The 14,202-nt window shown below is 43.3% G+C and overlaps 2 protein-coding genes across 2 annotated transcripts in view; both read right to left on the reverse strand.

Annotated features, from left to right (window-relative positions):
- LOC134206195 (sodium/calcium exchanger 3-like) overlaps nt 1-14,202 on the reverse strand; it is a 593,875-nt gene that overhangs the window by 368,145 nt on the left and 211,528 nt on the right.
- On the reverse strand, nt 415-1,347 carry LOC134205196 (uncharacterized). Its single transcript, XM_062680261.1, has one exon. It carries the CDS (start codon nt 1,279-1,281, stop codon nt 748-750), a length of 534 nt encoding a protein of 177 aa, XP_062536245.1. The 5' UTR covers nt 1,282-1,347; the 3' UTR covers nt 415-747.

Consider the following 14,202-nt stretch of genomic DNA (forward strand, 5'->3'; position numbering starts at 1 on the left):
TTTTTTTCAAAAAATCGCCGATGAAATATTTTAAAACACCCCGTACCTCATTTCTTATGACGTTGCTTAACTTTCGGTGGAAAAAAATCAGAGGTACATGAAACTTCGATAATAATCCATTTTTTTACACCGTGTGTTGTAAAGCGAAAAAACTATTTTTTTTCCTCTCATTTTTAGGAGGATCGATCAGTAAGTTGAATACTTCTTAAGAAGCGCATTAACTTATTGATAAAATATTTGGAAGACACCATTAGGCTAAATCGTATAATGAAAGTATTATTATATAAACGCGCTAGAAAAAACGATTTTCGCGACTGTGCGACTGTGGTTTGTAAACATAAAAAGTGGCAAGAATGGCAGATTTCGAATATTGTCAGAGGTATAGAATCATTTTGAATCATTTATAAATGGCTATATTGTTTATTTCTTCTACAAAAAAACACACAAATAGATTACATTAATTTTCTATTTATCGAGCATTTTAGGAGAAAAATGTTGCAAAATTAGTTCACTATTCATTTATTTCCACTATAATCACTTTGTATCAACATATACGTATTTCGTTTTCTAGAAATCGATAACAAAGCACTGGAGAAGCTTTCAAATACAAAACGAAATACGTATCTGTTGATACAAAGTGATTGAAGTGGACCATAATTGAAAACCGTATATTGAATTGTGAAGTCTCTTAACTAGAAACATATTTACATACTTCATATGTAGTGAAACTGCATAGATGCTTATCACTTATTGGCTGGATTTGACTCCCAGCTCATCGGCAACCTTTTTGTACAGATCATAACGTTTTATTGCACCGGCACTGCCTGCTGGCTCCAAACCACCGTTGATCGCATTTGTCGTCAAACCAAAATTATTATTAGCAGGACCTCCTGCTGGTCGAACGCGTTTCTCCCAGAACCACACCGAAACGCGCATCGACATATCCACACTATCGGACACCAAATCAGGATTGTTAACCAATCGATCATCATTGAAAATGGCCCTCGAAGCATCTCTATAATTGTAGTCGTGAGTCAGTTGAATATAACCCCGGCCGTAGTAGCTGGTGCTTCCATAGTCGTGGCCGCGTCCCCTTCCGGTTTCAACGCGATGCTGGAAGCCACCGCTCTCGTGAATCAGCTGTGCAATGAACATTGCTGCTTCGTTTTTTTCGCTGATTGACCCATTGATGTGCTTGACGATGGTCTGGGCTTCGTCGTGGCCCAACGAGCTATAACCGCACGCTTTTAAAGCCGTGTTCAATTCATCAGCGCTCACCATGGTTGGAGATTTACTATTGACCACAAACTACTGAACCGTCTTAACCATCACCTGGATTGAACTGGATCATTTGGCGGTGGTCGGTCGATGCTTATATGCAGCAGATAGTAAACATAGCTTTTCTAACTGTGGTGTTAAATAGAGATAGATAATCTGAAGTGGATTGTCCTTTTCGGAAGGCAAATTGGTGATCATTGATTAGTTTCTTCTTCTTCTTCTTCTTCTTCAAAGGCTCTAGATTCCAACTGGAACTTGACCTGCTTTTCAACTTAGTATTCTATAAGCATTTCCTCAGTCATTAATTGAAAGCTTTTCTATGCCCGCCATTGCATGAGAATGTATCTTGTGCGGCAAGTACAATGGATACACTATGTCCAGGGTGTCGAGAAAGTTTCCAACTCGAAAACATCCTAGATCAGACCAAAAATCGAACTCGCTTGTTCCGGATTGGTAATCCTACTCCAATCCTACTTTGCTCGCACGGCTAACTGGAGTGATCATAGTCAGTGAAATGAATGTTCCATCCGTCTAAGGGCGCTTCGGTCATTACTACTGCTAGATTGTAGTGGTGGGCATTATCAGTCTCTGGTTATCAGTACTTCATTGAACATCGCCCTGGAAAACTTCTTAATCACGCCGATGCACTATCACGATTGCCACTCTTAGGGAATACGGATATCCAACATGTAAGTCTCGGTATCAATTGCATTACTAATGCTTCAGCATTGTGAACCTCGATTTTGTCCGGCATCAGCCAAAGTCAGACGAACTTTTGTCAGATCAGATCGGTTGGTCGAAACAAGTTGAGCATTCTCTGAATCCTTACACATTCCTTAAGTCTCATTTTGAAATAGATGATGATGTCCTCTATTTTGACGTTAGAGTACACTCAGGAAAATTGACACATACTTATTGGCAAAAATCCATGTATTTTGAAATATGTATATCATGTGTCAGCACATACCAAATTGCATACAAATTCACACATGGATACGATGACCCACATAGATAGTATGTATGAACGCTCATGTAATGCATGCGGGCGCATGAAATATATGTGTCGAAAATATGGAATGCATTTGGCAACCCCCATTGCAAAAATCCATGTGTAAACTCATGAATATAATGCGGAGTTTTTTGTGAGTGTAGCTATTCCTGATACTCAGAAGTGCTCTATCATTAGGCAACTACCGTCGTGCGGGACTTCTTTTGATTCCGGGGGCTACTTTGGATTTTTGATTTTTTGAAAAAAATAAACAGAAAAAATACCAAATTTGAAAGAGAAAGTTACCATCCATCTATCAACAAGACACCCGATTGGTGATAATGACAATTTAATATTAATTTTCGTTATAATTCTTGTTTTAAAATGTCCAAAGTAGCCCCTGATTTATCAAAAGAAGCCCCGCACGACGGTATATTTCAATCACGATGGTATTGTAAGAATGAAAATTTTAAGATATAGTTATGCTGTAACGAGCATGTCCGTTCTTTAAATATTTTCGTATTTCCTTCAGCATAAATTATCCGTATTATTAGATTAGTTTGAACCAGTCTAGTACTGGAAAGTTCACCCACTGCATGAATCTTGTTTCATATTCAGTCATTTAAATGAGTTCCTACCCTAGCCAACTCGCACATGCTTTAACCGCCCAAAAGGGAAAAGCAAATATGAAGTTTGCACGCTCGTCGCTGTCCAATGACCCCCGGATGAATGCATTTAGGGGATATTGAACTTGGATCCACTCTCTCAGATTTAGCGAGCCGTTTGATGTAAGCCTTTCGGCGAAGACTAATCCCCCTCCCTTTAACCCTGATCGTTTCGCGAGCGTGGGAATTATTCAACCTTCGGATTTCCGCTTCGGATTTCCCGAAGGTCATGATTGCGAAACTAATTAATAATGCGCACCTTGATCTGAGGACAAATTGATTTTGATCGATCACTTCGTTCTGGCTAGTGGAAGAGGCAGGAGTAAACTTGTTGAGTTGCAAAGTTGTGCGAATAGTAATTAGTTTAGTGCGTGTTGAAATTGTGCAGGTAATTCGTTGGTCATTTTTGTGTGCATTGAGTGTGTGTGTGTTAATCGTGTCGTCGAACGACACCACGTGTGTTCAAATTATGCAGGTTTGTGGCATTCTGCGAAGCTAGACACATCACCCACCCAGCTAAAGATCGCTTCTGACCCCACCGTCAGCTACGAGGCATTTTCCCGGAAGTACGTCGACCGGAAGAGGGCTTGCAAACGTTCATCGCGCCCTAGGCAAAGCTAGCAGACACCCAGATTCATCGCGGAACTGCGCCAACCGTCGGCAGTTCATCACCGCCGCCGAAACATTCATCGACGCGGTCGCGTGAAGACCACAGACCGGAGGGAAGTTCATCAGCGTCACGCTCATCGACGCGAGTTTCGATCCACGGTGCGTCTCTACATGAATGAACGACCGTGGTGATTTCCGTAAATTCCCTCCACCCAAAAGCGTACGCAAAGCAAACCGTAAGTAATCATGCATGATTAGATAAGTCCATGCGCATGGCTCAGTTCCCGCCGCTACCGAAGAACTAAGAGTAAGTAGCGTGCCAATACATCTTCCACGTGACTGTCCTTAGCCCAAGCACTTGCGCTGACAGTCGCGTCTGAGCACACACACGACCAACCGTAATGAACATACTGCACGCATAGCACTCAACACACGCCCAATGAAGACAGAGGTAGATAGAGAAAAAGAGATAGTAAGGGAAAGCAAACAGTAGGCCTAGGCAGTAGAGTAGAATGGAAGTATGAAGAGACGAAACACATGTATGAAATGAATATAAACTGAACATTTGTAGTGGGAAACTGTTAATAGTATTGCGGGCGGAATAAATGCAGGCGAACCGCCGTTAAGGAAAATCTATCCCGAATAGCATGTGATAATAAAGTTGGTTAAAGTCTAGCATGTTAATCGGTCGTTAATTAATTTTTTAAAATTTATTATATATGTATTGCTGGGGCGGTTCCCCGAAACAATCACGATTTCTCCCTATTCTTTTATAGCAGGATTCGCAGGCTCTTTCAGGTCATCCAGTGATGATAAAAGGGCGTAAGTATTGTTTCGCAATCGCCTAATTCCTGCGCTAGTAAAATCGATTTCCCTTCCCCTTTTCCCCTACATTGTCTTCACCCCCAGTCTTACGTCACCCGAATTGTTCCCTCTCTGAAAACGGGAGTAATTAGACCCATTCCCTGGGGGTCTCAGCGGCCGGGCAGCCCTATATCTGGAAGGTGGTCTCCGAAAGGAGTGGCGCTTAAACCACCTATCTTATTTCCCCGGGAAACGTGCGGGTTGGCGGGTTATAACTGGCGCCCAACAAAACAAGGCTAAACAAAACACTCTTGTGTAGGAATTTTTAGTTTAAATTTGTTTTTGTTTATTTTCTGTTTGAACATAAATTGAACGTTTTTCTCATTTTTGTATTTATTTTGTTTCATTGGTAATATTGCTACTCGTTTCTCCTATTTATTAATTAAATTATTTATTTATTAAATTATCTATTTATATATTAAATTATTTATTTATTTATTTATTTTCCTTTTACAAATTTATTTATTTATTTATTTATTCAAATATTTATTTACTAATCTAGTCATAGAGCTAGCATTTTCGAGTACTATTTTTTGGTTAATACATGCAATTTGAATACTGATTTATTATTTACACATAATTACGATTTACATTTGATTGAGAACTCTCTGCTCAAAATGTTTCGTTTGTTCCCACGTGCAGAGGATCTTAATCTAGAAGAGTTAGATTATGAACTTCTTATACGCAATCAACCACAAGACGTTTTCTCACTCGATTTGACTGGAAAGCAGAGACATTTAAGAAGCTTATTTAAAGAAGATTTAAAAGAGGGTAGATCTTACCGATCGCCTCTATCAATTTCGGCGGAGGTTCAACACATTCAAGGGCGAATTGATACTCTCGAAAAAGCTCTTGAGAAGAAAGTGGAGTAAAGTATGAATCGAGGGTTCTACATTACTGGTATCGAACGAAATGGAGTAGGGCTACAGGTGAAGAAGAAAAGAAGTTGCGAAGAGAGCTAGGTCAAAGGATTGAGACGATCATGGAACACTACCAGTTTGAACCACCACAGACCCCAGTTATCAATCAGATAAATAATATAATTACGGGTACAGAAGGGGCTGTAGGCGGTCATAAGTCGAATTCAGCAACACCCGAACGAGGAAGCGATAAAGAAAAAAAATCTTTTGGAGGAAAAAGTTACCGGAACCACTCCAAAAAAGCCATCTGCGAGCGTTGACGACCCATCAGTAATTACCGTTAGTCGAGCAGAATGGAATGAGGTGCAGACAATGTTGAGAGAACTGACTGCTAAGCTGTCGGTAGCTAATTCTATACAACCGAGGGACAGAGTAACAAATGATGATCCACCCAGGACTTCAAGTCAATGGCATGGTGAGGACTTGAACCAACGACCATTTGATACGAAGATAAATCAACTAGTCAATAATCGTTTGCCACTGACATTACGACCAAACCCTTCAGAACGGCAGAGACAGGTACAATATCCCATGCCGAACACGTACCGCGACAACAAAGATGACACCAGTAGCGATGAAGACAGACACGTTCCTACCAGGCAGTATCATGAGCTACCTAGACCATTTCAGGGAACACTGGATACCTACCGAACACGCTAAGGAGACCAGTGGAACAGGTATTCTGCGAGCAGTGACTTCTCGGAGTACGAGAACTCAGGTAATCGTCCAACCACAGGGCATCCGCAAGAGACACGAACGAGAGTCCACTATAGACATTCATTTCAGAACCGCATTGAAAAATAAAAGATCCGTTTCTCTGGAGACCACAGATCGGTCTCCGTCGAAAATTTCCTCTATAAGGTCAAAAAGTTAGCAGAACGTGAAGGAATTCCTATGGAAATCCTTCTACGGGACATACACACATGCTGCTTGAAGGGCCAGCGTCAGACTGGTTCTTCACCTTTGTCGACGAGCTACAGACTTGGCAAAATTTTGAAACGTCCATCACCTACCGATTCGGTAACCCGAATATGGATCAGGGCATTAGATCTAAGATTCACGAACGGAAACAGTTGCGAGGGGAAACCTTCATAGCATTTGTCTCCGAAATCGAAGAGCTTGATCGGCTGTTGTCTCGGCAGTATGGGATAACATGCGCCAACACTACCGGACTAAAATTTCTTTGTTCGAAGTGACAGATCTTCAGCATTTAATCCGGCTGAACCATCGAATCGATGAAGCTGACCCACAAATTCAGCAACAGACACCTGAAGTACCAATGCGTAGACCGGTTCACCAAATCGAGGCTCAGTACAGCGACTATGAAAGCGATCAGTCAGCGTCTATCAACGCGATAGGAAGCAGAGGTAATAGGAATTTTAGACAGGGTAATGAGCACGCTTTGACTAGGGACCAACAGACCAATTCAAACACGTTAAATTGCTGGAATTGCCAGGAGCAAGGCCATGGCTGGAGGCAGTGCCAGAAACCCAAAATCATTTTTTGCTATGGTTGCGGAAACATAGGCAGAACCATTCGCAGTTGTGAGCGATGCTCACCGCCAGTGGAAGGTGTCCTCCAACGCCGACAGGGAAACGAATAAAGGGGTGTGACGTTGGGAATTCGTTCATCTCTCCGGAAGCCGACGTTCCCAAAAACTCAAAACCAACCTTCTCCCATATTTATCACATTAGAATCAATCATACAAAATGTCCACATATCAAGGTCAGAATCTTTGATTCTGAATTGGATGCTCTACTCGATTCAGGGGCGGGGATCAGCATCTTAAACTCCCTTGACATTGTCCACAGATACAATCTTGCAATTCAGCCAGCAGCAATTCGAGTCACTACGGCTGACGGTTCTGCATACGGCTGTTTGGGTTATGTAAACATACCCTTTTCATACAAAGGTCTTACAAAAGTCGTCCCGACATTGGTGGTCCCTGAAATATCTCGCCATCTAATCCTGGGTGCGGACTTTTGGGAGTCCTTTGGTATTAAACCCATGATTGACGTAGGAAAAGGACTCGAGGAGATAGAAACGCGATAACTCTCCGCTCTGTTTCACAATAGAGCCTTCAGGAGATCTTCCATCGCTGGATACGGCAGAGGAAGACGATACATTAGAAATACCAGTATATGAGGGACCAACAGAATCAACACCTAATACGGACGCGATAGAAACCGAACACGACCTTTCCGAACTACAAAGACAGCAACTGTCGAACGTAATAAAAACGTTCGAACTAACATGTGTAGGTAAGCTAGGAAGAACTAACCTGATAGAGCAAGAGATAATTCTCAAGGAAGGGGCGAAGCCTAAAAATGCTCCTATGTATAAATGCTCCCCCTACATTCAGCAGGCCATCGATGAAGAAGTGGAACGATTCAAAAAGTTAAACGCGATAGAAGCATGCTACAGCGAATATACCAACCCTCTTGTACCAGTTCTGAAGAAGAACGGCAAAGTAAAGGTTATGTTTAGATTCGAGGAAAATCAATAAAATTGACCGTGAAAGACACGTACCCAATGCGCAATATGCAAGACATATTTCGTCGATTGGGGAAGGCAAAGTACTTCACGGTCATTGATTTAAAAGACGCCTACTTCCAGATTCCCTTGAAGCAGGAGAGTCGAAACTTCACAGCGTTTCGGATGGCAAAGGGCGTTTACCGCTTCAAAGTGCTGCCGTTTGGTCTTATGAACGCTCCATTCACCATGTCCAGATTGATGGGGTCTGCCTATGATGTGGTGGGGCTCGACAGTGGGCTCTTTTTTTTTGTTAAATATCTTGGCTGTGCACATGCACAGCATATGTTTCGAAATGGACAAATTGATATGAAATTTGCGAAAAAGAATCCACGTGTCTTGGAGGGACTCGAACCCTCAACCTCCTACTCTCTAGATAGGCGTGATAACCCCTACACAACAAGACCACTTAAAGGTCACGTTTGCGGAAAAGCCATCAGAATCCGAGTACCAACCTCCACCGCGGTTAGCTCTCTTTTTTGCAAATTGAATATCTTTCGGATGCTTGATTTGTCCAATCTCCACATGTGCTTTACTATTGTATATCCACAGTCAAGCGAGTGCACATTGTTTATTAAACGAGAGGATCGCACTCCATGCCCCCCAGTAACGGGCTGGGCGGGACGGTATATTCGCATTCTATATTCTATTTAACAAAAAAATGGTTTTCGTACGGCCGAGTTGCCGAATAATATGCAATTAAGTGGGCTCTGTTGAACTTCTATAAAAAGCTGCATGTGTCCCCAAGCAGGCCCTATCAAAGCGACCGTGTGCCGCTCAAAGCGCACTAGCCTAGTCCTGGTGTTGGGCGGGACTTTAAACAAATTTGCTCCGACTGATCGAGCGTCTGTTCACCAAGGAGGTGCGGCTCCAACATCGTCTGTTCTGGCATCCAGCGGCTGAGTATGAAATGCTATTCCCCGGAAGCTATACCTAAGATGGCAGCCCCATCCCGGTGGATAGGGAACCTTGGGCCAACAACCTACTGTTCCCGACACATCAATTTGTTCGAGAATCCGATAATGAAAGAATACGGACTGATTTTACGGGGACGACTCTTAGCGCGAAACAAAGGACACGAATAGGAACATGGAACGTTTTAACCCTAGCCCAGCAGGGTAAATTGGCACAACTTGCCAAAGAGGCACGCCGCATGAAGCTTGAGATCCTGGGACTGAGTGAAGTCCGTTGGCCAAACTTTGGAGAACACAGAACGCCGTCGGGACAAGTTCTGCTATACTCTGGTTTACGAGGTGAACACGCTCCCCGGCATCGCGGAGTTGGCTTCCTACTAAGCGCTCAGGCATACTCTGCGCTTATGAAGTGAGAACCTATAAGTGAAAGGATAATCATTGCCAGATCTAGAACACGGGTCCGAAACATTCCGATCTGCAAGACAAAGAGAACTTCTACAGTCAACTCAATGCCAACAGAATTCCGAAAAGGTGATATCAAGATCTGTTTGGGTGACTTCAATGTGAAGATCGGATTCGACAACTCGAACCATGAGCGCATTGTGAGACGCCATGGTCTCGGAGAAATGAGCGAAAACAGAGAGCTGTTCGCAGAATTTTGTGGTAATAACGACATGGTGATCATCGATCGGTTCACAAGGTCACGTGGGTCTCCCGTGACGGCTTTACAGAAAATCAAATCGACCACATCTCCATCAGCCAAAAATGGAATCGGAGCCTTCTTGATGTACGGAATAAACGTAGTGCCGATATCGCGTCTGATCATCACCTCCTCATCGGCGAACTACGCCTGCTCATTGCGCGGATTTGTCGGCAGGAGGAAAGAGTTGGACGACGGTTCAACACACGCCGACTGGAAGATGCCACGGTGAAACGGTCCTTCGTTGAAGAACTGGAGACGCGTGCTGCAGATATTCCGGAAGTTGGCAGCGTGGAAGACCAATGGACCGCCATCAAGAATGCCTTTATCGCCACCAGCGAGAACAATCTCGGCGAACTGCACACCCAGAGAAAACAATGAAATTCGGTCAATACCGAAGCTCTATCACTGCTAGAGATTCAAACACCCATCCAAAGCATGAAATCGAATAAAGCCCCAGGGGTCGACCGCATATCTTCGAGATGCTCAAAGCTGACCCCATGACATCCGCTCAACTACTGCATCGTTTATTTCGTAATATCTGGGACACCGCAACTTTCCCGGTCGACTGGATGCAAGGTATCTTAGTGAAGGTGCCCAAAAAGGGTGACCTGACTGTATGCGATAACTGGCGAGGCATTATGTTGCTGTGTACCGTTCTCAAAGTTCTGTGCAAAATTATCCTAGCCTGGATTCAGGAGAAGATCGATGCGACTCTCCGGCGGCAGCAGGCCGGATTCCGTGCCGGAAGATCCTATGTGGACCATATTGTCACGCTTCGTACCATTCTGGAACAGGTCAACGAATTCCAAGAGTCCCATCACTTGGTATTTATTGACTACGACAAAGCTTTCGCCCGTCTCAATCACGAGAATATGTGGGGCGCCCTGAGACGCAAGGGAGTTCCTGAGAAAATCTTCGGCCTCATCGAAGCACAGTTCGAGGCCTTTTCGTGTAAAGTGCTGCACAATGGGGTCCTGTCCGACCCTATTCGGGTCGTAGCTGGTGTGAGGCAAGGATGTATTCTATCACCGTTACTGTTCCTAATCGTAATCGACGAGATTATGGTAGATGCGATTGACCGTGAACCAAACCACGGGCTGTTATGGCAGCCCATAACCATGGAGCACCTAAACGTCTTCGAATTGACTGATGACGTTGTACTTCTCGCGCAATGACCCTCTGATATGCAGAGTAAGCTCAACGACCTTGCCGAGCGCTCCTCTTCGGCAGGTTTAGTCATCAACGTCAACAAAACCAAATCGTTGGATGTAAACACGGTGACTCCTTCCAGTTTCACAGTAGTCGGGCAACCAGTGGAGAATGTTGAAAGCTTCTAATATCTTGGTAGCCAAATGGCGTTCGACGGTATTAGACGGCTAAGATTGACATAGGCGCACGGATCAAGAAAGCAAGGGCTGCCTTTGCAAGTTTAAGAAATATCTGGAAAAACAGGCAGATAAGTGAACGCACCAAAATACGAATTATCAACTCTAACGTGCTGTTATACGCTAGCGAAACATGCTGTGTATCAGTGGAGAACACGTAACACAAGCTCCATCGTCGTTGTCACCAGAGGCCGATAGCAAAAGAAATTCGGGATCTGAAGTGGGGCTGGGTCGGCCACACTTTACGTAGGGGCGGAAACGAAATCTGTAAACAAGCATTAGACTGGAACCCAGCAGGACATCGCAGCAGAGGCAGACCCGGAGGCTCATGGCGGCGAAGCCTCAATAAAGAAATAAAAGAAGTCGACCGAAATCTAACCTGGCAACAGGTTAAAGTGATAGCTGGGCAACGCTCAGGATGGAGATCTTTCAAGTTGGCCCTTTGCACCACTGGAGGTGTACAGGATCCATAAGTAAGACCGATATTTGTTTGCTGTCCATGCGAGAACTGAAATATTACAGTCAAACCTACATGAGTCGATATCGAAGGGACCATTGACTCAGGGAAATATCGAGGAGTGGAATAGAACATCCTTGGGAAGCTGTTTGAATGGACCATCACAGTAACCCAGAAATATTTTTTAAGTATGGCATAATTTGCTTCCATGAGTCGATATCGAGTCATGGAACATCGACTCATGCAGGTTTGACTGTATTGTCCTCAACTGTTATGCTTTGAGCAGGACGTTGCTCAATATGTTTATTATGACTTTTGGGTTATTCCAAATATTGTGCTACCCGCGTTCAAGGTAGAATAAGTTGGTAACTAAACTTTAAATCTGTTAAGCGAAAATACACGCTAAACTGTATGGTGTCTTTCTGTTCTAATAAAAGAACATCATTTATTGTTTGAACCACGCTTTCCAGCTGTCACTGTCAAATAATACATCAGAAAACAACAATCTATGTTTTTACTGGATGTTTTTACTTTTGAAAATGCGACGAGACTACAATATTGAAAAAGTGGCAGAAACAGATTCTAATTAGTTACATGGGAGTGAGAGTCATCCACCTCACATCTGCTCCACATTCACACTTACTTCCTGCGGATAGGATGATTTATGTTAATCAGTCTTTACAGTTTTTGTTCCACATTAGGAAATGGTTTTCAAAAACTCAGATTAATCCACCTAGCGTTGGTGGTGCCTTTCTCGCATTTAGTTAAGACACCAACCTTATATGGGGTTTATATGGTCCGATGTACAATTTTCTTCATAACTTTTAATCGCAATGACCGATCGTTATAAAATTCAATAGTGATCAACAAGGCTTTGTCCCCTGTCGAATGAAACTTGTTGCGAGAAAATTGGTTAAGGATTACTATACGAAAAGTTGTCTAATGTTTTTTTATAGTTTTTGTGCACACATACACACACATGCACACATACATACACACGAACAGACAGACATGTGCTCAGCTCGTCGAGCTGAATTGATTGGTATATAATACTATGGGTCTCAGAGGCTTCTATAAAAAGTTAGTTTTCGGAGTGAAATGATAGCCTTTCGGTACAACTTAGTTGTACGAGAAAGGCAAAAACGATATTAATGTTGCTTCAAACCTGCGATGCAGGATTGAAACAACAATAATGTTCAATCGAATAATCATCTTTCATAAAGCAACATGATTGAAACTTAAGGCCACTTGCCTTAATGTTGATATACACGTCATAAATATTAACAAAAATAAGAGATGAACCAGTCTCGGGTTGAGCAACTCTTTAACAAGGAATAAAATAAGAATCAATAATGATGAGATTTCGCAAAATACAATTAAGGACTATAAAGCAGTTTTCTAACGTGGAATTATTTGTATCTAATTTCCAAGGATCAATAAATATTGCATCTGGAATTCTGCTAGGTGGGTCGCATATGGACAAGTTTGGGAACCTCTACTCTACACCGTACATGCACATCCAGCTACCATCCATCACTTTTGCACCTTATCCAGTGAACACGCAACTTGCAAGTACTTTCCCGGTGATTCATCAGCACTCACGGAAGAAGTTCCAGTGGAAAGGATAAACCCTTTTCGCGCCTGCTGTCCCCGTCGAGATACATGTACTGCGTGCACGGGACTTTTTTTCCCGTTACTATAGTTGGGACACTCCGGATAATTAACACCACCAACCGCAAGCAGCTTCAATTTGTTTCGGACATCCGTCCTGGCAGAAAAAAAAATAATAAAATAAAAATAAAACTTGGCTCCGGTGAACACACGAGAACGCCGGTTGCATGACTCGTTGGCATTCGCGCGAAAGGTGATTTGCAAATTAAAATTCTGAAAAATGCAACCTTAACAACCAGTCGTTTCAATTATGGCAAAAAATATGCTGTGATGCTCACACGGACGGAAGCCATTGCAGGGTGGTTTTCTGGAAGCCGCGGCACATAATTCCAACTGACAGTCGTACGCCGCTGCTGCCGGGAGGAGGAAACGCTACCTTCGATAACAGTTTCGACAACGGGCTTGAGTTTGTAATCCCTTTCCAGCCTAGATACGATGGCTGTAATGATGTGACACCCGTGACAACGGCGATGTGCCACTTCTCCGGAGCTTGCTGTCAGCCGCTGACGAAGTAGGATATTGTTTAGGGGGCCTTATGACTCTCTTTGTGCGGCTGAAGGTGATACATGCCCTAATCGCATTACGAAGTGAACCCTTTGGGTTGCTATCGGCGAGCATGTAAAACTTTGCGTTTTCCGGGGAACGTTCGAGTTTTGCAAATTGAATTTGTGTATACGGGTGAATAAGGGCTCGTAATTAGCGCGGATATGCGATCCGAATCGCGGGGGTTGCGTCATACATATCAGGAGAAGTATGATGACAGACAGCATTTGTTCGAATCTCGTTCAGCTTCGAACCCGCATTAATATATCATGTAAGGGAAGAATAATTATTGATGCATTCGAAAGTTTAAGCTAGCATTCCGTGATTATGTTGTATTGAATTAAACTCCATTTGTAAGAAATAAGGAGACAAGATATGTTTAAGCCAAAACTTGCATGATTAAGTTTGTTTATGTCCGTAGTACCTAACAGAGATAACACCTCCTCTACGGAGGTGCAAATCTGATCAAGCATCTGTTCTCCATGTAAGGAGCGAATCACAACAGCATCTGTTCCCCATGCTAGGGGCGGCTGATCAACGTCCGAGTGCCAACGAAGGACTCTACACAAAACTGTGCACCATGGAGAAGGCAGCCCCTTCAACGCGATGTAGGTAGCGCCTACCGAAGATTCTACAGGGCGTGTGTTCCATAGCGAACACTTCATTCAAGTAT

The sequence above is a fragment of the Armigeres subalbatus genome, chromosome 1 (assembly GCF_024139115.2).
Source record: "Armigeres subalbatus isolate Guangzhou_Male chromosome 1, GZ_Asu_2, whole genome shotgun sequence".
NCBI classification, from domain to species: domain Eukaryota; kingdom Metazoa; phylum Arthropoda; class Insecta; order Diptera; family Culicidae; genus Armigeres; species Armigeres subalbatus.